This window comes from Colius striatus, chromosome 5 (assembly GCF_028858725.1).
Source record: "Colius striatus isolate bColStr4 chromosome 5, bColStr4.1.hap1, whole genome shotgun sequence".
Classification (NCBI taxonomy): Eukaryota; Metazoa; Chordata; class Aves; order Coliiformes; family Coliidae; genus Colius; species Colius striatus.
In genome coordinates this window covers 56241862-56265573 of record NC_084763.1, presented here as the reverse complement: position 1 = coordinate 56265573, position 23712 = coordinate 56241862, and the positions used below count along the sequence as shown (strand labels likewise).

Sequence of the window (23712 nt, the reverse complement as noted above, 5' to 3'; positions counted from 1 at the left end):
GAAGAATAGAGAAGCAAGGCTGTTTTCTCCTCTTCATAGGAGGAAATATTCTCTCCTTTATTCTTTATTTCCTTTCCAATATTCTTTGTTTCTAAATGAGCTCCAAAAAGCAACATTAAAATACAAACTGATGCCAATCCACACTGGTGAGGTTCCAAGAAAATCAGATGAGGATGCAGGAAACTGGTGTTTTGTGACTTGCTAGGAAGCATTCCCTTCTAGAGAAAGAACCTCAGGAGCAGCTTTTTGTACCTGATGCTCTGTTGGCTTCTGTTAGCCTCAGTAAGTACAGAAAGCACCACAGATGCTGAATGATGAGCCTGCCAGCTTTCCTCTGGACAACCAGAAAAGTAAAACTGAGTGAGGTGAGACTATTCAGTAACCTCCAGGGCACTGAAAATACACCTGCTCTGTGATGTTTTGCCCCTGACAGCACAAGGAAGTGCAGATATTTCTAAGCAGAAAGAAGTTAACTGGCTAGATCAGATCACAAGCTTGTGTGCTGAGCTGAGGTTTAGAATATTCTCCTTAATTCAGTAAACTCCTGCTGAGCTCAGCTCATCCAGTCATTTCAATGTTTTATTTCTGGCAGCATCTATCTGAAGCACATTGCAGTGACATTTGCCATTTTGACTTCTTTATTCTTTTCCCCAGGTTGCTTGAGGTTGAGAACGAGCAGCTCCAGGATCAGCTTCGAGAGGTCCGAGATGAAAACTGCAGACTGTACAAACTGGTGGCAGAGAAAGAGTTTGAAATGAAGCAACTCCAGAAGAAATTCCAGGAGGACAGATTGGCTCTGACAGGTAAACACAGGAACTTTGTATTCCCATCATGTTAGTTCCAGTGTTTGCTTGCTTTTGGTGACAACAGAGGTAGGATAACAGATTCATTGTGGGCTCCTGGCAGTGAAATACTCATGTGACATCTCTTTACCTGCTTTATGCTGAAAAGGAGTGTTTTGGTCATGTGGTGGGTGCCTCCATTTCCACTCCTGTAATAAGCTTCTCTTTGGCAGGATCAAAATACAGCTCTCACTGAGAAACCTTTGTTCTCTGTTGAGCTTACAGTAATTTGCAGTAACACTGAAACCTCTTGGCTCTGAACCTTGAAAATACTTGATTGGGTCCAGGGTTAGTCAACACTAAGAGCTGCTACCTAAACTTGCAAGAGTCTAAACCCACACTGGTTTGCATGTTCAGAGTTTACTAAACTTTGATGTCTCTCCCATGTAAGGAGTCTCATTGCTTTGTTTGCAGAGGGAGGTTCCTCACACTGGTTTGATGTGATAACACTAATAGAAGGAACAGCATATAACCTTAAGAATCTATACCTCTCCCTCTCCTGCAGTTTCAGGAGCTCCAAAGTATGAATACTACCACTCCTCTTCATCTTAGAGAGCCACTGAAAGGACCAAATGAATTCTGGTAGGCAGATAGGTCAGACCTAAGGTGCAAAATATTGCTCCTAATAACTGTATGTTCCTTAATCCTTAAAGGCCAGTGCTCTTTTGGGCTATGTAGTGATATCTGCTCCCCACAGATCTGCCATCTTGCTGTTACTGGCACAAAAAAATGATGATTCATAGAAATAATGTTTTGGAAAGCTTTCTGCTAACTCCAAGGAGCAATGTTGCAGCTTTTTCTGCTGTGTAGTGAGAAATTCCTTATTCAGGGTCCTTTTGTTTGCTTGAATTGGGCACATGCACGATGCTGGATGCATCTCTTATTGGATGACTCTCAATGCAGAGTCCAGCTTCTCCGGTGGCTCAGGAGTCCCTTGAAAGTGCAGGCTGCACGTCCTCCACTGGGTGCCACTGTTGTTCAGGCCAACAGCGATGACCAGGCTAGCAGAGAAGGGGAAAGCCAGCAGTTGGCAGAACTGAACACCTAAATTCCACCTTAATGTCTTAAAACTGTCCATAGCTCGTGTTTAGGAGAGATGATAAGCTATTACCGGCTCAGGACCAGGAGCCTGATGTGCTGTTGCAGCTTCCTTGGCTGCCCCCCATGCCAGCTTGTGGCAGTTTGCCCCGTGCCTCTGCCTTTGGGTCAGTTTAGTCCTTACTTGGATTCTTTGCAGGCATTATTTAGTATGAAAACTAAGGAGAAAGGAGCTTCTAGATCAGAGGGGAGTCACAGATAAAGGAGTGTCAACAGTGGAAATACTGTTGAAAATAACAAAAGTATTCTTTTAGTCTGGAGAAGAGGAGATTGAGGGGAGATCTCATTAACATTTACCAATATCTAAAGGCTGGGTGTCAGGAGGTTGGGACATCCTTTTTTTTTCTATAGTAGCCAGCAACAGGACAAGGGGTGATGGGATGAAGCTGGAACACAAAAAGTTCCACTTAAACAAAAGAAAAAGCTATTTCACTGTTCAGGTGAGGGAGCCCTGGCACAGGCTGCCCAGAGGGGTTGTGGAGGCTCCTTCCTTGGAGGGCTTCAAGACCCACCTGGACATGTTCCTATGTGACCTGATCTAGGTGACCCTGCTTCTGCAGGGGGTTGGACTAGATGATCTCTAAAGGTCCCTTCCAATCCCTACCATTCTATGATTCTTTTCTCTGCAGGGTTTTTAAATAGTGACATGGGCTCATATTCTGTTGTTACCCATATTCCTCACAGCCCCTTTACTGTCTCTAGGGGGTTTTGGGACTCAGAATTCATTTTAGAATGAATTATGAATCCTTGCAGCTCACCCCAGCTCTTGGGTATAATCCTCATGGGTGTCAATAGAAAAGTCATTAGTTCAGAGCACTGAAGGACAAGGAAAGAGTTAAGAAGGGCCACAGCCAGGTTTAATCTTCATATCTCCCACCAAGGATTTGTTATTGCAGGTTCATATTTGCTGCTGAGCTGGAGGTTTCTGTGGACACTGTATGCAGTCACATTGATTTTTGCACTCATGCAAGAACTTTCCTTCACCTATGTGATGTCAATGAAAGCCAAGTGGCACAGGAGCCAGACCTTGGTCATTACCTTATTTATGACTCTAATCAAACCCTCTCTGATGAGGAGGTGAATGAAGTATCTGTTTAAAAGAGCAATTAAAAGAGTAATACAGTAAGGCTCCATGCATAATCTCAAGGGATGTATAAATAGGCACGATGACATTTCCTGGCCATTATCCAGGACCCAACTGTAATACTGTGCTTGACCTTTCAGGACAGATATCTAGAAAGGTTCTTACCTCTGTTTCAGCAACTCCTGCAGTAGTAAACAACCAGTGCAAAACAGAGTGTTGTCTTTTGCTACAGTATGCCTCAAATACCTGTGCATAACTGGCCTTCCCAGTGGTAAGCAGAAAACACCTCCACCCTTTCTTTGTAGTAATTTATAGTTGCTGTGACCACTGTTGTGGCCTTTTGACATGTGCCTGTTGCTAAAGTGTGAAATCTGGCTCTGCCAGCCACAATGTGATGCTGCCTCTAAAGGACCAAGCAATCCAGCTGGAATCTCTGACCCTTCTTTCCCTCACTTGTTCATTTGAGTGCCTGGCACAGCTCTGAGAGAAAGGGATTAGACAATAAAAGTACATTGTGGACTGGACAGAGGACAAAAGCATCATCTGTTCTGAATCTTGCCTCTGAGATCTGTCCTTTGCTCTCATGTGTACTTTTCAGGGACGTCTGTTTTAGCTGGAGATGTTGCAGCTACCAAAATTGTTGAACTAGCCAAAAAGAATCGTGAGATAACTGCTGAGGCTGAGTGTGAAAAAGCCAAAGTGAAACAACTGAGTAACAGAGTCAAAGAGCTGGAGAGAGAAGTGAGTTTCTTGTTCTCTTTTTGCATGCTAAAGCAGGAATGCAGCCTTTGGGATGGAGGAGCTGTGCAAATTGGGTTTGATTCCTGTTCTCATTTTGAATTTGCTCTTCCAACCATGCTTGCTCTGAGTTCTGCTAGTTTGTGTCCATGATAGCAGTCATGTGTGCCCTCAGCTGTTTCCACCTTTACAGAAGGAAGAGTTAGGAGAGGCTATCCCTAAGTTTTATGAAATGCCAGTTAGGAATGTTCACTTGTATTTGAAGCACAGAGGCTTTCCCAGCAGTGATATTTTGCATAAGGAGGAGCTCATTTCATACCATTATGTCCTGTATTCCCACCTCATTAATAGCAGTCATGAGTTGGTACTCTGCTCTCCTCAGCTTTATTCATCCACATCAGGAAAGCTGGCTTCTGGCATAAGTATTTCCAGAACTGAGACAGTAACAAAATATGTCATGTAAGACAGCAGATCATCACTCAGGCAGATTCCTTTTTCTGGCTTAGTGTGACTTTTTCATATGTGCTAACCTTTCACAGGAGGAATTTTACTCAGGTGATTGCTGCCATGAAAACTGCAGATGCCTTGATGTCAATATTTACTTTGTTCATTGGCTACTGCTGCTCTTCCTTACCCAAATCTTGGATGCTTTCCTTCCTTAGGAGATGCCATTTAAATGGCTTCAATAATGTTTATCAAGCTATCTGCCAAATGCATTTTGCCTCCATCCTTCACAGTGACTTATGATCATGATTCATGCATGTGTCTGAATTGTACCTCAGTTTCCTGAAAGATCATGACATGGGAGATGAAGTTTTTGAGGAACTCCTGTGTTCTGGTCAGAGGAGTCTTGTCAAACAGTTGTCAGGCTGGCTAAGAAATATTGGGTGTAGCTAGGGACAAAATCACACAGGTAGGGGATGAAGACATGATGAATTTGGAGAAGAATCAACTTGATTATAATCTCCTACTACAGAAATGTGATGACCATTATTGAAACAGCATGCTGTCAGCTATTGACCCTAAGGAAAAGCCATTTCAGGAGAGGACAGCAAACTCAATGCAAACAGAAATTGTCAAGAAACAATAATTGCTGGTCAGAGTAGAAGAACCAAGACAACTAGAGTGCCACTCAGGTGCCAACATGTAAGCATGAAAGTACAATCTGAGATGCCACTTGACCTCAGGTGTCTCTGCAGGGCTGTTAGACATAACAGGGCTGGCAGTCCTGGTGCAGCAGCTGAAGGGGCTGCCTGCCTCAAAAGGGACAAGTCAGCTGGGCATGGGCAACAAAACCCAGTCCACAATCAGTCCAGCCATTTGATGTGATGTAATGGAGAATGAGCAGAAGACCAGACTCCCCTGATTGTACTCCCTGACTTCATTCTTTACAGAGACACCCACACAGAAAACAAGGGAAATGGTAACTTGTGGGTTGAGTCTCAGGCTGCCCAGATGGGCTGTGGAGTCTCCTTCTCTGGGAGAGAGATGGAGAGCTGGAGGAGTTCCTGTGTGCCCTGCTCTACCTGATTGTTAGCTCTTTGCTTGTATGAAAACTGAAAAGATGTGCAAACCAGAAGTGTTTTAACTTGGCTGTGTCCCCACAAACAAAAATGGAAGGTGTGGCCATCCAGCAATCGAGCAGTCACACAGAAAATGGTGACAGGTGTAAACAGAGGCTGCAAATGGATGTTTGCAGGAAAATTCCTTAGGATTTGACCTAGCAGCTGCCAACACTAGCTGAAATTTCTCATTCCCAGTCCACTGGCTAAAAGAGTTTATGAACTGGCTAGAGGGGTGGTTTAGCCATTGATTTCCTTGCAGAGATGGGGTGACATTAGAGTTGTCCCTGTGTTGCACTCTCTTTCCCCAGAGAGCACTTCAATGAAGAAGCTATTCCTTAGAGCTTCTTTTATGCAGACTAATGATCAAGGTTTTCCACTCACCTCAGAGACTGAAATCTCAGCCCTTTAAGTGACACTTCCTGGCCTTTCCAGCTCCAAATTCACTGCACTCCCATCCAGGGAGATGCTTTTACAACCTCAACACAGGACATGATAGAGAGGAGGAGGGGCTAAATGGCTGCCTGCCTTTGCTGTGGCAAGCAAGAGGAGACATTCTTCATGGGCAGCAGAAATGCTACCTTGGAGCTAACAGCTGAAGGAAAAAAGCCTTAACAGCACTGCTAAACTTCAGCTGTAGAGCATTAGGTAGCCATTTCTCCTTTGCAATCCCTCTGGTGAGTAGAGCCATGTGCTTTTTCTGAAGAGTCCTGTGATTCTCTTTAAAAGTGAGTAAAGTGACAGCCAGAATCTAACAGATGAGACAATCCTGATCTGTGCTGGGCTAGATTTGCATTTATCTACAGAAACACTTGTTTTTAGGAACCTGGGGTGATAAAACCCCCCAGAAGTCTCCATGCTTGAAAACAGATCTCAGCAGCTCCAGAGACATTTTCACTGGAGTTCTTCCACAGTAAAATAACAGAGGAAAAGAAGAAAGCTTTCCTACTGAGGCTCTTTAAAAAAGAACCAAGGGAAAATGAAATCTTTTGCCAATGTAGATAAACACCCAGGAGCATCAAAACTGCTGTTGTACTTTTTTGTTCATTAATATTTCATGGGCTTCACTGTATTTGTTCTGTAATAACCATGCATTGTGTGTTTTTTTCCAGCTACAAAGAGCCATAGAAAAAATCCATTCTCTTGGTGGTGGTGATACAGGAATCAAGCAATCAGCTCTGAAGATGGTAGAAGAAAACTTGGTATGAGTTGTAATTGCAGAGGGGAAATGAGAAGCTGGTAGTTCTCTCCTATTGTGCAGTCCTGTCCTTGTGCCAGGGATGTATCCCCATCACTAGTTTGGTGAGCAGATTGCTCTGGTCACCTTCTCCATGACTCCAAAAATTAGGCAAGGGTCTGGGAAGGAAAAAGACTCAGTGATTCTGACAGATCTCTGCAGCTTAATCACTTCAGTTTTCCCCTGAAGGTTCTGATCTTACCAAGTGCATCCTTCTCTTCAAAGGATGAAAGTCCAAAGGTGAAAGCATTGCAAGAAAAATTAACGGCAGCCAACTTTAAAGTGATGGAGTATCGTAACCAACTCCAGTCTGCAAAACAGGAGCTGAAGATGACCCAAAAGGTACTGCTGCAGGGTGCAGCCTGTGACTTGGATCCTGTGCAAGGGGTGTGTTCTTGTGAAATCAAGAAGCTTCTTTTCTGTTGAGCTTTGATTGACCTCTGTGAAGTATTCCTGAGAACTGTAAGTAAGTGAGAAAAGCCAGTGGAAAGATCTACATGTGGACACACAAATTACATGCTCTGCCACCACTACTTCTGTTACTGTAATAGATACAGGCAAAGATCTACAATGGGCAGGAAAGGTCTTCAGAGGGCCCTGGCCAGGCTGAAGCCATGGGCCAAGGGCAATGGGATGAGGTTGAACAAGTCCAAGGGCTGGAGCCTGCACTTGGGTAACAGCAAACCCAGGCAGTGCCACAGGCTGGGGCAGAAGGGCTGGAAACTGCCCAGGGGGAAAGGGGCCTGGGGTTGTTACTTGACAGCAGCTGAACATAGGCCAGCAGCATGCTCAGGTGGGCAAGAGGGCCAGGGGCATCCTGTCTGGACTCAGCAGTGGGGTGGCAGCAGGCCCAGGGCAGTGCCCATCCCCTGTGCTGGGCCCTGGGGAGGCTGCAGCTCCAGGGCTGTGCTCAGTGCTGGGCCCCTCACTCACTGCCACAGGGACACTGAGGGGCTGCAGCGTGGCCAGAGCTGGGCACAGAGCTGGGGAAGGGGCTGGAGCACAAGGGGCTGGGGAGGGGCTGAGGGAATGGGGGTGTTGAGCCTGGAGAAGAGGAGCCTGAGGGGAGACAGCAGCACTCTGCAACTCCCTGACAGGAGGCTGCAGTGAGCTGAGGGTTGGTCTCTTCTCCCAGGTAACAAGACAAGAGGAAATGGGCTGGAGTTGCCCCAGGGGAGATTGAGGCTGGAGCTGAGGCAGAACTGTTTCCCTGAGAGGGGTGTCAGCCCCTGTGCCAGGCTGCCCAGGGAGCTGGGGAAGTGCCCAGCCCTGGAGGGATCCCAAAGCCGTGGGGCTGAGGTGCTGAGGGCCATGGGGTAGTGCTGGGCTGGGTAGGGTGAGGGGAGACTTAGACTCAATGAGCTTAAAAATCTTTTCCAACCAAAATGATTCTGTGATTCTATGAGTCTTTAAGGTTTGAAAGTCCCAGTTCAGCAGAATGGGTTTGTGATTGACTTGTAGCTCGCTTTCAGGCCCATTCCTCCTTTCCAGGACATTTAATTATGTATCTACTTGCAATGGAGGCTTCAGCCCTATGGAAATCAATGGGATTAAACACCATTCTCGAAGTCAAACACATGTTCAAACAGTTTCTTGGAGTGACATCCAGCCCTTTTCCTCTTTGGTTCAGGATGGATTTTAATCCATTGCTATGTGCTCTGTTTCCTTTGATTTCACTCCTTTGCGTAACAGACCTGCAATGCAGATCAGAGTAGGGAATATGGTCCTAAAAATAGAGCTCTGCTGACCTTTTTATAAATAATTTAAATGCTCCTCATACTAACTTTAGCTCTTGTTAATGTGCCTGTGTCAGAATTGAGCAAGAGAGATTGGCTCAAGTCCTGATTGCAAGGGTGTGTATTAAGACAACGTCTCTCCTCTGTCCCTGTTTAGTTCTGGTTAAGCATTCCTTACATCAAAAATGATGATGTACATTGGGAAGTGTTGTAGGAAACCTTGGTGATGAATTCAAAATGCTCCTGTTTTTACAAGGGTAGCACAGTTTGACATGCAGCTCTTCACCTGGGTCCTACAATTTGACACTGCACAGGAGGCAGGAAAAATGGACTTAAAAAAAGACTAATACTCAAAGTTATCAAAACAGTGACTTTCCCACCTCAATAAATAAAACCATTGCTGTTTGCCCAACTCTTCCTGCCCACCAACAGTCTGTGTTGTAATAATGATCTGAGAGAGCTGCCATCACATGGGGTGCTGAATATCAGGTACAGGCCACTACATATAGATATGATGGTTCGTGTTTATTAGTAGAGGCAGCAGCTTCTAGTTACCTACTAGCTTCTAGTTACCTACCTCAGCCTACCCTTCTTGTTGCCATCAATCCCTCTTTCATAGCTTTTAGCAAATGAAGTTGGTGAAGATGTGAACATTCAAAGCCTCTTGACCAATTCTGGCAGCTGGCGTGGACGAGCTCAGCAAATTCTCGTTCTCCAAAGCAAGGTGAGTTCAACCCCTGCAGAGTGCCTGTAAGCTGGGTGCTGGGATGCTCTTAACTCAGTTTGAGTTAAAAGATACTGTTGGTTCTTTGCTAAATAAGAATTGGTGTCTATACCTGCTTGTAAGGTGTGTCCCACTACAGATGCAAATGCACAGTTGTTTCCCTGCTGGAGACAAATGAACTGTTTAAACAAAACACTTCATGGTACCTTCTGTAAGAGTTTTTTGGCATCTTTGTGTGTGTGGTGGCACTGTGTGAAATTTTAAGTATGTTTTGACCTGTGCAGGGTCTTTCAGAGTTCCTGCAACAATTCTTTTAACTAGTCTATTGCAAACACGCAAGCATGAGTATTTGAGCTGGAATCTTTCACTTCACTGTGGAAGAAGAGAGTTCAGTGACCTTGGAGAGCTATGGCAGCCTAGTTAAAAATCCCAGGATGTTTTGGAGGTGCCTCTCTCCACTGAGTACAGAAGGAGCCCTGTCAGTGCTCTCACTTAGACACCTTTGTTCAGTGCCTAAAGTCAGATGGGAAGAATTGAGGCCAGATAAGATTGCCAGGTTGTTCCCCCAGGAACTGCAGAAAAGTCTTTAACTCTTGAATCTTCTGAAGGGCAGAGTCTAGCTGAAATGTCAGCTCGAGACAGAGACAGCTTTGTCTGCATCTGAGTTAAAACTCTCAGGCAATTTGATACCTATTTTTCTGCTGTTTAATTATCTGCCAACAGACTGATTTCTGCCCTCTGAAATTGTTAACCTCTGCTTTCTTTTGAGAAAGCTCCATTTCCCTTCTATTAGACCCCTTGGCTGAGGTTCAGCTGAAGTCTCTGCATACTGTGTACTCTAATGTACAAAAGTCTCTCTGAGCCAGTCTCCTCAGGTCCCTTCTGTAGTCACTTGAGGGTACAGTCACTGGATCAAAAGTTCAGGCTAGTGAACTGTGCCTTTGATTGTGGACATCCTGCAAGATAATTCCCAAGACTGAGATGCTGAAATCCATGTGGGTGAGTGGGTGTGTGCCCTTTCAAAGGAGATCTGAGGTATTATTCTGTACCCTGTGTTTAGTGACATTCAGGGTGCTTTGGAGCATCTGCCTGGCCTCTGCATGTGGCTGCAGCAAGGCACGGATCTCACGTGGGGCCTGAGTTTCCTGTAAGTCTGGTGTCTTATCTCCTCCCTGCACAGGTGCCCTTGCCCTTGCATGTTTGTTAGCAGCTACCAAATTGAAGTTTGAAAGAAAAGACACTGTTCTGTGTTAGTTAACCATGATAATGTCAAGCAGTGCTCTCTTTGGTTATATCCTCTTTGATACTCAACCACTGTACTCCTGGTGAAGGCTCTGGGTGAGTTGTCTCTGTTCTCCCCTAGATTCGAGAGCTGGAGAATCAGCTGAGTCAAAACAAGACCAGAGCATCACTGATTGACATTGATGAGGAATTGCTGGCACTTACTGATCCAAGGAAGTTGTCAGCCCAAGAGAAAAACCTGCTGAAGATTCGTAGCTTGGAAAAAGAAAAGAAAGAAACTTTGGAGGTAAAAACCTGTGAGTCCTGTTTGGGTTTAGAGTGGGAGATGTGCCTTACCTCCAGGGTAGGAGCCCATTTCAGAAACCCATTTGATCTGCTGGAGAAAGTTTTGCCACACTTCCCAGACAGGGCAAAAGTCTTCCACCCTGTTGTCTGTATTGGCTGGCCAGGCGTGCCTCTGCAGTATGAGGTTTGGTCTGCCCCTCTGCTGCATGATTCATGTGTAGGATGCATCCACCTGACCTGAAATGTGGCCACCTGACAACTGTGCCTGAGAGGTGATGTTGCAGAGAGAGAGGCCCTGGGTTGCAATGCAGCTGGTAGTGCCTTTATTACCTTTTTAGTGACAGCACACAGAGAAGGGAGCCCTGCTACTGCTGCTGTGGCCAGATGTACATTCTTCATGCCATATTAAATACAAACATCCCCTTCACACCTCATATATCTGTGTGGTTATGGACTTCTACATTTGACTAGAATAAACTTGACAGTTACACCAGACCCCTTCTTAAGAGGCATTCTGATTATAGCTCTTACCCTCCATCTCTCACACGTGGTTGCTGCCAAAATAAGCAGCCATCCACTGTTTAAGGGTTGAGACTGTACCTAGTAACACATGTAGCAAACCCAAAGGTGGAAAGGTGAAGGTGTGGCTCAGCAGGCAGCATATGCCAAGGACAACTTCTAGTAGATAGTGTGGCATCAGCACCCTGCATCTGGAAGGAAGATAATTGCCCCATGGGGAAAAGTGAGGCAAGTGAAGAAGCAGGAGCATACAGAATCAGGTCTTAACACAAAATTAGCACCTGCTCACTGGCACATACTGAGTCTGCCTAGTCTACCTGTATTCCTGAGCAGACTGACTTTACTTTCAGGCAGCATTTACAATTTCTGCTTGGTAAGGGATGAGATGCTATGCCAGTTCTGTTTCTTAGCTCTCACCAGGTGATGTGTGATACCTTTAGCTCAGCTGGGGCCTGGCGACAGGCTCTGACTGTCACTGCCCGTGTGTTTGCATCACTGCAGAAACTCACTGGGGAACACCATGCTCTCCAAAAAGATCATGAGGAAGTGAAAAAAAGGCTCGAGGCATCAAAAGCCAGGAACAAAACCCTGTGCAGCGAAGTGAAAACCCTGAAGGGACAGATTGTGACCTTGCTGGAGAAAGGAAAACACGACGATGAGCTCATAGACATCTTACTGGTACAGTCTGACCACTGCTGTCTGTCCCAGCCCCTGCAGATCTGCCCTCTTTCCCTAAGTGATGGAACATGATGTTATTTAGTGACATGATGACACAGACAACCTTAGGGTATATGGGGCCCTGAGGAATCAACTTGTGACAGCCAGAGGTTTCCTAGTCAGCTAAAGCCCTTCACTTTGGATCAGACCATGTAAAGTCATGACACAGTTGCAGTCAAGTGGCTCTAAGCTGCAAACATTGGAAGCAACATTTTACAGAAGGATTGGGGTAGGATTGTCTGATAGGTAGAGGAAGGGCTTCATTCCTGCCCCATGAGGCTGGACTGTATTCTCTGTTCTGCTTTCAGCCCTGTTAGTAGATATTTCTTTTCCTAGAATGCCTGCAGTCTTGCACTTTCATTAAGCTGAAGCATGAGTACTAAACCATGTGCATGTTCCCTGGCAGAGCTGACAGGATTTGGCCCCTTCAGACCCAAGAATAGTAGACTCAAGATGCAATTAGGCTGAAATAAATGGCTGCTGTCATGCATGGTCTTGCAGCATCCTTTTGTCCTGCTGTGGTTCTAAATAGTCTTCCCCAATTACAATCACTTAAAACATTAACAGAAAATTTGCTGCTGCTTTGTAGGTTTAGTTCTTGTTTCCTGACCCAGCTCCTCACAAGTTTCAATCCCATTTCCTTGGTTTTGTACATAGGTTTTAGCTAAGACATGCTTATGAGGAAGCTGGCATTCACCTTTCTGCTGTGGGGAGTTGGGTACTGACCAGCTGATGAGGCAGATTACAGAGAAGCCAAATAACACCTGTCACTTTTGCTAAGTCTGAAAGTTCTTCTTAAAATGATGACAGAAAGATGCCTATTTCCTTGGCAAGGAATGGTTAACCTGGGTTATCCCTTACCTCAGAGACAAACTGTGCAACAAGTATTAGATTTGTCAGTGTGAGATAAACTCCAAAACCCACTGGTAAAACAGCCTAGCCCCTTGGCTGTTGTCTCATACAACCCTCTTATTGTCATTCTCACACAATCTGGTCATGTTCTAATTTCACACAAAAGCAAATTGAAATCTTCACCTTTACCCAGTTTAGGAAGAAGTCACTTTTGTCAAAGGTTGGGCTTTTTGCTCTCTTCTGCTACACTCAGGAGCAAAGCTGCCAGCAAACTGAATCCCTCAGGTGCTCAGTTCTTTTCTACTCACACTCTCTAGTCACTAAATTCTTAATATGACTCAGAGGGGTGATATCAATCAAATCAATCAATCAAATTCTTACTATGACCCAGAGGGGACAGACTGTCCTCCCCCAGCCACATATGTCAGTAGATGCTGTGTAGTCTTTTCAAGGGCTAGATGCTGAGAACAAGACAAGGGGATCCCACACCTACAACAGGCTCAACTCTTGGAGCAGTGATAGTGCCATCAATGTGCTCACACCAGGGAATGGGTTTGGTAAGGAAGTGGCTTGCCTTAGAATTCCTGAATGGGTATTAGTTTTGGAGGGTGTAAAACACCTCAAGAACCCTCATTGTGTGCAAAAGTAAAGATGTCCCTCGTCGTTTCTGTTTTATCAGACACAACAGAAGCAAATGCAGGAGATCTTAAAGCACCTGAGCCAACAGGATGAGAAGAACAAGGAGTCCCAGCAGATGCTAGGGCAGCACATGAACAGTGAGTTTCAGAAGCAAAACTGCCTTGTAGAGCAGCTCAGACAGATGGTGGCTGAGCGAGAAGCAAAGGTTAAAGAGCTGGAAGAGGCGATTGGGCGACTCACGCTCCAGGTAAACAGCCAGAAGAAATGAACTAGGAGAGCACACTCTAATCATTTGAGATGTGCTCTTTCACTTCCTTCTCTCTTGTTGTTTGAGATGGTTACCAGCTTGAGACACTAATACCTGCCCTGCTCCCAGGCTCTCCTGATGGAATGATAAAGCAGGAGTCCTCTCTTGTAACTCTGAAGTTTCTTTCCTGTTTGTGTGTAGTTTTTCTCCAAGCTGTTTAAGCAACAGAAAACACAGAAGTACCAGGCACATCAAGTATGGGTTTGTGGCAGGACCATGACACAGCACTGACAGCAAGGGTTGGGCTGCAACAGGGACTTGTCAGTATTCAGCATCTTTGGCTGCTGAAAGAAGCAACCAGACAAACATAGGGGAGGCCATCAGCCAGCTGCCGTGGTGCCCAGCTACACCCCTCCTGGAGTGATGGGACACCTTGGAAATCATTCTCATCTCCCACTGTAAACCACTTCAGAAACATCCTCAGGTCTCCAGGCTATTGATGTGAGACTGATGGGTCTCAGACATAGGGAAATCTCATTGTGCAAATGAAGGAGTTTGGAAAGTTGGCCCCTTACAGACTGGTGTGTTCAAAAGGTTTTCAGCTTTACAGTGTAGTGTTGCAAGGTGGAAGTACTGCCAAAGCACAGGCACAGGAGTTGAGAGGCACTCCAGCAACCTGACACAGGCTTCTCCTGTGGTCTGATAACTTACAGTCAGGCTTTGTTAGAGGATTTAGGCATCCAGTTCTTATTGATACAAAACCCTCATAGGGTTATGGTGAGATTGTGCATCTGTTAGATCCTGCAGTAATGGGAGCTGGAGCATAGAGCCTCAGCTAAACCATGGCTTAGGGACACAAGCCAGCCATGCTGGCACTGGGAATGGTGCTGCTGTGCTGTGGGTTCTTTAGTGACACTGAGTTCATATGATTTCAAATGAAACTGCTCTTTTTTTCACTGACTTTTGCTTTGTTTCCATCCTGCAATGGATAGAAACAAAAGTTTCTGAGGAGATGCTGCAAATCAAGAGCTCTGGCATGCTTACAGCAATAACCACAAGCTGCTGCTTAGGCACTGATGCAGCTATTTTCCTTTGACCTGTGTAATTGGTTCTATAACCTTGCCTCAACATTAACAGAAGAAATCTGCCCATCAAGGGGACGAGTCAAGAGCTGCTGATGCACCAACTTGTGAGCACTCAGAGCAGCAAGGTTTTACTCTGTTTAAGCCTCTGGTACCAGACAACAGCCAGGTTGGAAGGATCGGCTCTGCTCGGTAAGAAGACCCTGATGATGGTTTCCATTTGCTGTGAGTTATTCAGCAGCATGGTTTTCCCAGACAGTTGTATCAAACCACAAGTGCTCTGTGCCAACAGCTGTGGCAGCCTGTTTACAGTAGATGGAAAGATCTGATCACATTATCTCTTGGAGTTTCGTGCTGGAACACAAAGATATACAGACTTGCAGACATTGCTACATTAGGCATGATGGTAGTGCAGCTAATTGTCTTTCTCCAGCTCAGATAATGTTTATGTGGTGAGCTTAAGTGCCTGTGATTCTTCTCTCTTATGAGAAACGGGGCTTCTAATGAGCACACTTCTGAGAGCAGGGTGGGCAGTTCATACAAAAAGCCATTTTAGGTAAGCCCTAAATCACTGGCACATTGTTAAATCAATATAGATGCCGTGAGTAGGATTTCCTTGCAGAAATGCTGGAAACAGCATCATTTGCTTTTAACAAACACCCTTTTGAAAGCCTCACTGGGAGGCATGTAAATCACACAAGGTGGTGAGTCTGTTGTTTACACTGCTGTGACACTGGGTCACTCAGGTGGTATCTTTATAAGCACAACAGCAGAGCAAGTTATATGTGTCCTGTTGAAATGCTGGTTTTGTTAGTTAAGAGTTCATGATCTAAGGCCTCATCTGGAGTCCTGTGTCCAGTTCTGGGCTCCCCAGCTCAAGAGGGACAGGGCACTGCTGGAGAGAGGCCAGCACAGGGCTGCCAGGATGATCAGGGGACTGGAGCACCTTCCTGCTGAGGAAAGGCTGAAGGAACTGGGGCTGTTTAGTCTGGAGAAGACTGAGGGGGGAATCTTATTAACACTTACAAGTATTTAAAGGTGTTTGTCAAGAGGTTGAGGCAGCACTTTGTTGTGTCATGTGGCAGGACAAGGGGTGATGGAAAGAAGCTGGAACACAAACAGTTCCACTTAAACATAAGGAAGAACTCTTCCAGTGCTGAGGTGAGGGAGCCCTGGCCCAGGCTGCCCAGGGAGGGTGTGGAGGCTCCTTCTCAGGAGGTTTCCAAACCCACCTGAACACATTCCAGTGCCCCCTGATCGAGGGGAACCTGCTTTAGCAGGGGAGCTGGACTGGATGAGCTCTGTAGGGCCCTTCCAACCCCCACCATGAATGTGAAAGCTTACACCTCTTCACTCTTTGTACCCTTCTGCCTGACTCTCCCACCTCCAACTCTGCACAAGTCATGCTACCCTGGAGCAAATCTATATTTTATCCCCTTTTATTACTTCATGTGATGGGAAGCAGGAAGGCAAGTAGGAAAATGAGGTTAGGTAATAGCTTTGTAGAAGGCACTAAGTGCAATGCATAAATTACTGCTTGTGTACATGGCTACCACAGCCCTGCCATGAAAACAGCTGCCATGTCAGCTGGGCAGTGAATGAGTCTGAAAACTGAGAGGGCCATCAATAACTTGGTCAGCAGGGCTCACTCTTTCCATTAACTTGAACATACTGATGAACTCTCTATTCCATTTTACTGTAGTGAATCATCTTTTCCTATCAGGAAAGATGAAATGAAAAATGCTATAAATAGGAACTAAAGCCCCTTGGAGGTGTCCAAGTAAAAATCTGCATTGTTATACCAAGCCACTCCTGTCATTATCAGCCTTCATTTGGTTTTGGGATTAACCACTCCTAGGCTAGAAAGCAGCTCTGCCTCTTCCACAGTATGAAAGCTTTATCCTCTGTTAGTGCAGCCTAAACATGAGGAAACAGAGACTTGCCTTTAGGCACCTGAGCTCAAGTTCAAAAGACAAACACAGGAGAATTTTATGTCCCCAGCACACACATCATTACACATAAAACTCACCCAGAAAGGAACTGATACTCCAGTGTTATCATCTGACTGCTCTTGCAACAAGCAGCCTGACAGATCTTCCTGAGGCTCTGCACAAAGTAGAAGGGTTCAGAAAGCTACAAAAAGTGTATTTTAGGCATAAAGCAAGTCCAAGTTGTGCACCTTGGTGGTTATGAAAGCATGGAATAGAATCACAGAACTGTTGATGTTGGAAGAGATCTTCAAGTCCAACCTCTAAGTTAACACTTCCAAGCCCATCACTAAACCATGTCCCCTCAGTACCTCAGCTTCATGGCTTTGAAATCCCTCCAGGGATGGGGACTCAACCACTGCCCTGGGCAGCCTGTGCCAGGGCTTGACAACACTTTGGGAGAAGAAATTGTTCCCAATCTCCAATCTAAACCTCCCCTGGTGCAACTTGGGGTCATTTCCTTTTGTCCTGTCACTTGGAAGAGACTGACACCCCCCCTTTCACCAGCAGTCTTGTGCTCCAGCCCCTTCCCCAGCTGCCCAGCTCTAACCCCTCAGTGTCCCTCTGGCAGTGAGGGACCCGACATTTACACCCACTTAGGAGGCTCTGGTACTCTTTTTCCCTACAAGGCAACTATAAACACAGACAATGGAAAGTGACTGGAGTTCTTAGAGGCCTGCCCTCAGTAGAGCTCATTGCTTAACAAAGGTTTCTTCCTCCCAGCACAGTGTCCAAGATGGGCCATACACTTGTAGAGTCAGCAGCCACTGAGCCTTCCCTTCTCAGTGATAACATCTCACCTGGAAGGTAAGTACATAAGCCTGGCAAACTGCAAGCTGCTGGCAAGTCTTACCCTTGTCTGCCTTGTTTCTGTAATGAACAGCTTCTTTCACCATCCTTTCTACCTGATACTGCCAGAGAGCTCTGACTGACACAGGCTCTGCTGGCTTCTTGCCATGTGAATTTTTTAATTGCTCCCTAGTTTTACACCACATAAATCTCCTTTTTCCCTTTTCACCCCTAACCACCCAGCTTCCTCCTGCTTTTTGCCCTAAAGGAGATATTCCTGAGTACTCCCATGAGGAGAAGTAATGAAGCACATCATAATGGGATACATGGGAAAATTTCCCATTCCTTTCATCCCATGTTAGGCACAAGAGCAGCCACTGTGCTAATGCTGCACCAAGCCTTTCAGGGGGAGGAAATCAATAGCACTTAGGAGAATGCACACCTAGGCTTCTTTTACTTTGGCAGTTGCAGTGGGAGAAAAGCCAGTGCCAGGGAATTGGTCAGAGGTGGAAGTTTGTTTTCAAGGGTGATGGGAAAGGAAAGCATCCTTGTGAGGGAAAAGACCTTTCAAATGAAACTCCCAGTCCCTTGCTTTCCATTTGTTCCATTTCTTGCAGTATAGAGATTGCTGCTGGGGGGAGGTAGTGAGCCTGGCTCTGGGTTCTGGCTTTCACCTTCAGACAGGTGGATTTTGATATGTCTTTTCTTCCCAATCCTGTCTTTGTTTCATTTGTGGAATGAGAAACAGACTCTCCACGCTTCTGCTGCTTTTAGGCTTGCTGCCACTGCCAGCTCGGATGTGCAAGTGCTGCAGATGCAGATCACAGAGCACAAGGCTCTCTGCCAGGCTGCTGAAGTGGAGAGAGACTGGCTCCTGGAACTGGTCACTGTGCTGCAGAAAAGGTAGAGGCTGATTCTGCCGATGTCCTTTGCAGGATGCTGTGATCAGGGAGGGCTTGAGAGGTGTGAGAGCCTTCAGCAGGCAGTACAGTACACCACACCACAGCCTGCCAGTGTGAGCCTTTCCTTTCCTTTTTCTGCTCAACTTCCCTACCTAGTTGATGCTTCTTTTTTTAATGATGATGATTGGTTTACTTTTAGAACAGAGGACCAAAAAAACCTGGAGTCATGTATTTATACATCTAGGCACCAATATTATTCCTCAGTAGTAAACACTGTAATTACAGCCCTAATCTGACTCCTCTTCCAAGAGCTTTTCACGTTCTTTTAACTGGCTCCTCTTTTAAATGAATCTCTCCTCGTTTCACTGCAGCACAGCAGTGATTTTTTTATTACCATTATTCAGTTTGATTCAAGATGTTGTTAACAAGCAGCTGCTTTAGGAGGGCAGGGGAAGCAGAATCTTTTCTCTTTAACTACTGCTATTCCCACCCCCCCTCCAGTTAAAGAATGTGTAGTATTTGATTCCCAAACCTGTACAGCAGCTTGTGGGGAGAAGCACTTTGTTCTGTGTGCTTTTGAATCCAACAGCCACTATTTGCCTGCTTTGTTTTAACAGTGGTTATATTTTTCCACCAATAAAGCCTAATAAAGTGCAGTCATGTATAAATTGGTTATCATTCTGGTAAAGGTATCACCTCCTGTGCTAAATCTTGGCTGGGAGAATCTTACCTGTGCCTGAAAGGTTTGCAATTAGATAAGGGTGGAGGTGTGAGTGATAACTGCAATGGAGCCATCACCAAAATGAAGAACACAGGGGTCAATGAAACACAGAGTTGCTTGTAAAATGAACCATAGGCTGATGATTCAGCAGCTCCCCAGTTATCACACATTTATCAAGAGCTCGTGCAGGCAAAGTAAATTTTGTGAGACTGTGTGCAGTAACTCTTGGGAGGCCTCAGGGTAATACAGCATCCAGTCATAACTCAGCAGGAATAGATGTAAAATGATGGGGTGTTCTTCCTCTTCCCTTCCCCCATCGAAGTGTGGGTCAGCAAAGCTCAAGTAACAGGATGCTAAAGTCAAAAGAGAGCACTGGGAATGGTTACAAGAATGGGATTTTTCTACAGCAGCTGACAGAATTTAGGACTGTGCTTCACCATCACTTACTGTGGGGCAGAATCTACTGTCAGCAGATCATAAATGCTTCGTAGGATGAGGCCCTGCTGAGGGAAGCAGAAGAGCTAGAGGATCATTTCGGTTTAAGTTATTCACACTGGCAGGAGATTTAATAAAAAGCAACTAGTGTTGTGATTTTTCTTCCCCTGTTTGCCTAAGGTAGGTGCTAAGGGAACACCTGGGCAGAGTTCAGTGAATTTGGAAGCATCCTTGCTCATTGCATGTCACCAGCCTGGTAATTCACTGCCACAGCAGGTCAGGGGGTTGCCTGTAGCTACATGTTTAAGACAGTGACATCATTTTATTACAGTTGTCATGTGGCTTTTAGTTATGCCAACTAGGAGGGAAACAAGACTAATCAAGTCTCTTGACTCAGGTTGTAATCAGCTATCACTCTTTTATTCTGCCCTGTGCAATACAGGGAATCAATTCAGGTGTCTGTTCAGCTTTACACTCCTTTAAATCTTTTGGTGGGCACACATCAAAGTCTTGCAGTGACTTTTCTAAGCAGGGTGAATTGAGAGGCACTTTGCTCTTCCATTCTGTACTGCAGAGGGAACCATCACTTTCTTTTCCACTCACTGTCTAATGGCCAAGTTACTTAAAAGCAACATCAAGTTTCTTTTCTTGCAGATGACTGATGTAAACCAGCTAAAAGCTAGACAGTGGGCTTATAAACTATTTCTCCTCCAAAGGTTCCAAGTGTGTTTAAAAACAACTGCATGTTATTGTCACTGTAATCAAAGTATCTCAGTGGTGAATTCACACAAGTAACCAGTGTTAAGGGATCTGGGCAGCCTCCAGGAGTGAGCCCATTATTTCCCACTGTCCTCAGGAGCTAATTCTGCTTCCCAGCTTTGGAGGGTGGCATCTGGAACAATTGCACTGGCATGTCTGCCTTTGGAAGCATGGAAAATTCTCCTTTTCCCTCTCTTGGGAGTTATGAAGCAGGGTTCAGTATCAAGACTGACTGATCTTTAACAATCATGCCATAAATAACCTGAACTGCTTTGTTTTGCCTGTCAGGGTGGAGGAAGGTGATGATAAGGTCTTGGAAGCTGAGAAGAGGCTTCAGGAAGAGAGGAGGCGATGTGTCATCTTGGAACAGCACCTTGAGAAACTGCAAATGGATCCAGGGAGGAACACAAGTGCACAGAAACCTCCCCTGAGGAGCAAAACAGGTGAGGTGGAGCACTCCTCTGCAACTGTCTTTAGAATCATAGGATGATGGGAAATGGGTTGGATGGAACCTCCAGAGCTCATCCAGTGACACCCTCTGCTAAAGCAGGTTCCCCTCGCTCAGGGGGCACAGGAAGGTGTCCAGGCAGATTTGGAAAGCTCCAGAGAAGGAGCCTCCACACCCTCCCTGGGCAGCCTGGGCCAGGGCTCCCTCACCTCAACAGTAAAACAGTTTTGCCTTGTGTTTAAGTGGAACTGTTTGTGTTCCAGCTTTTGTCCATCACCCCTTGTCCTGTCATCTTCTCCCAAATAACAAGCATTAGGTCAAGAGGAAACGGCCTCAAGTTGTGCCAGGGGAGGTTTAGATTGGAGATGAACAGTTTGTCCCCCAAAGTGCTGTCAAGCCCTGTCCCAGGCTGCCCAGGGCTGTGGTGGATCCCATCTCTGGAGGGATTCTAGAGCTGTGTAGCTGTGGGGCTGAGGGACGTGGTTTAGTGGTGGCTGTAGCACTGCTGAGTTGGCTTAAAGGAGCTTGAAGGTCTTTCCCAACCTCAATGATTCTGTGATACGTCCTCTGTCCCACCTCTGTGGTTAATAGACAGCAACACCACTTGGACTCTTCTCTATCAAACCCACACAAGTTCTTGACCATACACACAGTGATTTGACCCCACCAGTACAGAAGGTGAAGCCCTGGCCTCAATTCAAGAGGATTTTGACCCAGATTTCATTGAGAACCAGGACTTTGGCAACATGGTGTTTTCATGGGATGACAGGCTACAGGAAAAAAAACGTGGTGCTGCTCTGTTTTGCCACCCTGCCCACTGCTGTGTTGCCTTTGCACTTCTGCCTGAGAGATTCATCTGAAGGTTAAGAGCAGGATTAAAGGACACACCCCAATTTAAGGCCTGTCAGCATCTCTGACAAACTATTGCTGGTGAGGAAGTAATTAGATCCAGTGAAATTTATTATCCCATGAACATGATAATCTCCTGCTATAAATATGAAAGCCTCACTAGCATAGCTTAAAGGAGAAGGATTCCTGGTGGATGTTAATGTTTTGTTTCCCTGATCAGATACTTCTGTTGCTGAAGGACTCTGATCCTGCAACGTGCCTGAACCAATGAAGTGACACATACTCTTAGGAAGCTTCTGGAGTGCTTTCCTTTTTGTATGTGTGTCTTCATAAAGTAAAAAGGCCTTAAATGCTGGGATATGATCAGTAGGATGCCATCAGGCTTGAGTTATGGTGATTAGAAACATCACAAGGCTCATCAGAGACCCTGTACAAGCTCCTGGCTTGCCCCACGCTGAAAGGCACAGTCTCGGGCTCTAGGGGACTGCCCTGCAGCTCAGCATGGAATGGCATTTTCTTTATAACCTTGAGCAAAGTCTCTGTGTCTCTCTGACTTGCCAGGAGCAGTGCTGCATGCTTTGGGTAGGCCTTTATTTAGGAAAGCATTCCTGATGTAGAGCTTTAGTTTGAAGGACATGTTTAAGTGCTTTACTGCATGTAACCTGTGGTGTGTTTGTGCTGAGGGTCAAAGTGCTTTACAAAAGCTCTTTTGCTCCGTGCAACACAGGGACTTTATCACAAGCAGTCAGGAAGCAACAGTTGCCATGATCTGAAGTGTAACAAAGAGATCAATGTCAAAGTAATCCTTTTCCACTGTTTCTGTCACCTTTTGTCTTGGCCCCTGACATATTTTGGATTCAGTTGTTTCTTCTCTAAACAGCAGGCACACATATGACTGCATTTAGCCCTGAAATGCAAACTCTTTGTGTTGTCATTTAGCTGAAAGGAGATTCAGATAACAGTTACACTGTCCTCATGGATGTGCACAGGACTGAGCAGATTCCTTAGCACTTATCCACTGCTTCCTGAGATTTACTCAGTGTGCTACCAAAGGGTTGCTTGTTTGACTCAAACTCCATTTGGTGATTAAACCCACAGGTCAGTCTGCAAGTCACTCAAGACTCCCCTTGAGTAGGAGTGATGGGAAGGAGCTCTCTGCAGCCCAGCTCTCCAGGTTGCCTCCAGAGACACAGATAGAGGAGCTGAACACAAGGTGTGGTTTCCCTTCCTCAGTGCTGTGTTACTCTCAGTAGCTCCAATTCATTCTGAGCAGTGGTGTTACCTGCACCAGCAAACTGTAGGAATCACAGGTCCTCTGGTTTGGGCTTGGCTGTGTCACTCTTACACAAATGTCCTGATGAGACCCAGAAACATTGAGCAGCACAAAAGATGCTCAAGGAAGACACATTAATTGCAAGCTTATTAATGAAAAGGACATTGCAATCTTTAACAAAACAGATCTGTAAAGTATCTTGGTCATGTAATACCCAGAACTTTCTACCTCAAAGAGAGAAGAACAAGTGTTAAGTCTGTTCTTTCTCACACCTGCCATCGAATACCAGAGAGCCTGTTTCCTCCCCAGAGCTGAAGCACTGTTCTTACTTGCTTTGAAACTCACAGGGAAGCTTTCCTTTTGTTTCCTCCTAGGCTTGTGATCCAGCTGGATGAGATTGAAGCTCTGAAAGCAGCTTTAGAGACCACTTCGAGGAAGAAAGAGGAAGACTTCAAACTGTACCGAGACACAATGGACCAAGTGAAGGATATCTTTCTACAGGCCATTCAGGAGCAGAAACAAGAGAAGAGTTAAGCAAGATCCTCAGAGTCCTTTGGGCTGCAAAGCAGGGAGGGAGCCCAGGCAGGGTGCCCATGAATTGAAATGCAGTGGCAGTGCAGTTTTGCAGCCTCAGATCGTGCTGTTCTCTCAGGAGAGGATGAGAAATGGAGATGAAATACAGAGAGTGAAGGTTTTGTACACCAGCAAACTGTGTCTGTAAGAGTTGGCAAGCAGCTGGCTCTCAGCCTGCTCATGCCCTACGTTGGTGCAGTTTAAGAAGCTGCAATTCTGCAGCGGGATTTGGGGCAGAACCTTTCTAATTGCAACAGGATTTTCCTCGAGGGGGTTTGATATTCAATATGCTGCTGCCTCTATCAGCTCATGAAGGAATTTGCTGTACAGAAGTTCAGCCAAGCCCCCTCTTTAAGTCCTGCCAGGAACAC

The 23712-nt window shown here is 45.6% G+C and overlaps 1 protein-coding gene across 3 annotated transcripts in view; it reads left to right on the top strand.

Annotated features, from left to right (window-relative positions):
• The window catches only part of CCDC13 (coiled-coil domain containing 13), a 28217-nt gene extending 4802 nt beyond the window's left edge, over nucleotides 1–23415 (top strand). For 2 of the 3 annotated variants that reach the window (XM_061997005.1, XM_061997007.1), the window contains 14 exons: nucleotides 655–803; nucleotides 3623–3765; nucleotides 6437–6526; nucleotides 6787–6903; nucleotides 8917–9021; nucleotides 10385–10549; nucleotides 11569–11745; nucleotides 13316–13522; nucleotides 14660–14796; nucleotides 17316–17399; nucleotides 18156–18284; nucleotides 20487–20641; nucleotides 22594–22708; nucleotides 23143–23415. In XM_061997005.1, the coding sequence (XP_061852989.1) occupies nucleotides 655–803; nucleotides 3623–3765; nucleotides 6437–6526; nucleotides 6787–6903; nucleotides 8917–9021; nucleotides 10385–10549; nucleotides 11569–11745; nucleotides 13316–13522; nucleotides 14660–14796; nucleotides 17316–17399; nucleotides 18156–18284; nucleotides 20487–20641; nucleotides 22594–22708; nucleotides 23143–23302 (1933 nt within the window). In that variant the 3' untranslated portion in view covers nucleotides 23303–23415. The remainder of the gene's footprint in view (nucleotides 1–654; nucleotides 804–3622; nucleotides 3766–6436; nucleotides 6527–6786; nucleotides 6904–8916; nucleotides 9022–10384; nucleotides 10550–11568; nucleotides 11746–13315; nucleotides 13523–14659; nucleotides 14797–17315; nucleotides 17400–18155; nucleotides 18285–20486; nucleotides 20642–22593; nucleotides 22709–23142) is intronic. The other variant, XM_061997006.1, reaches the window with a different exon arrangement.
• The last annotated feature ends 297 nt before the right edge of the window (nucleotides 23416–23712 follow it).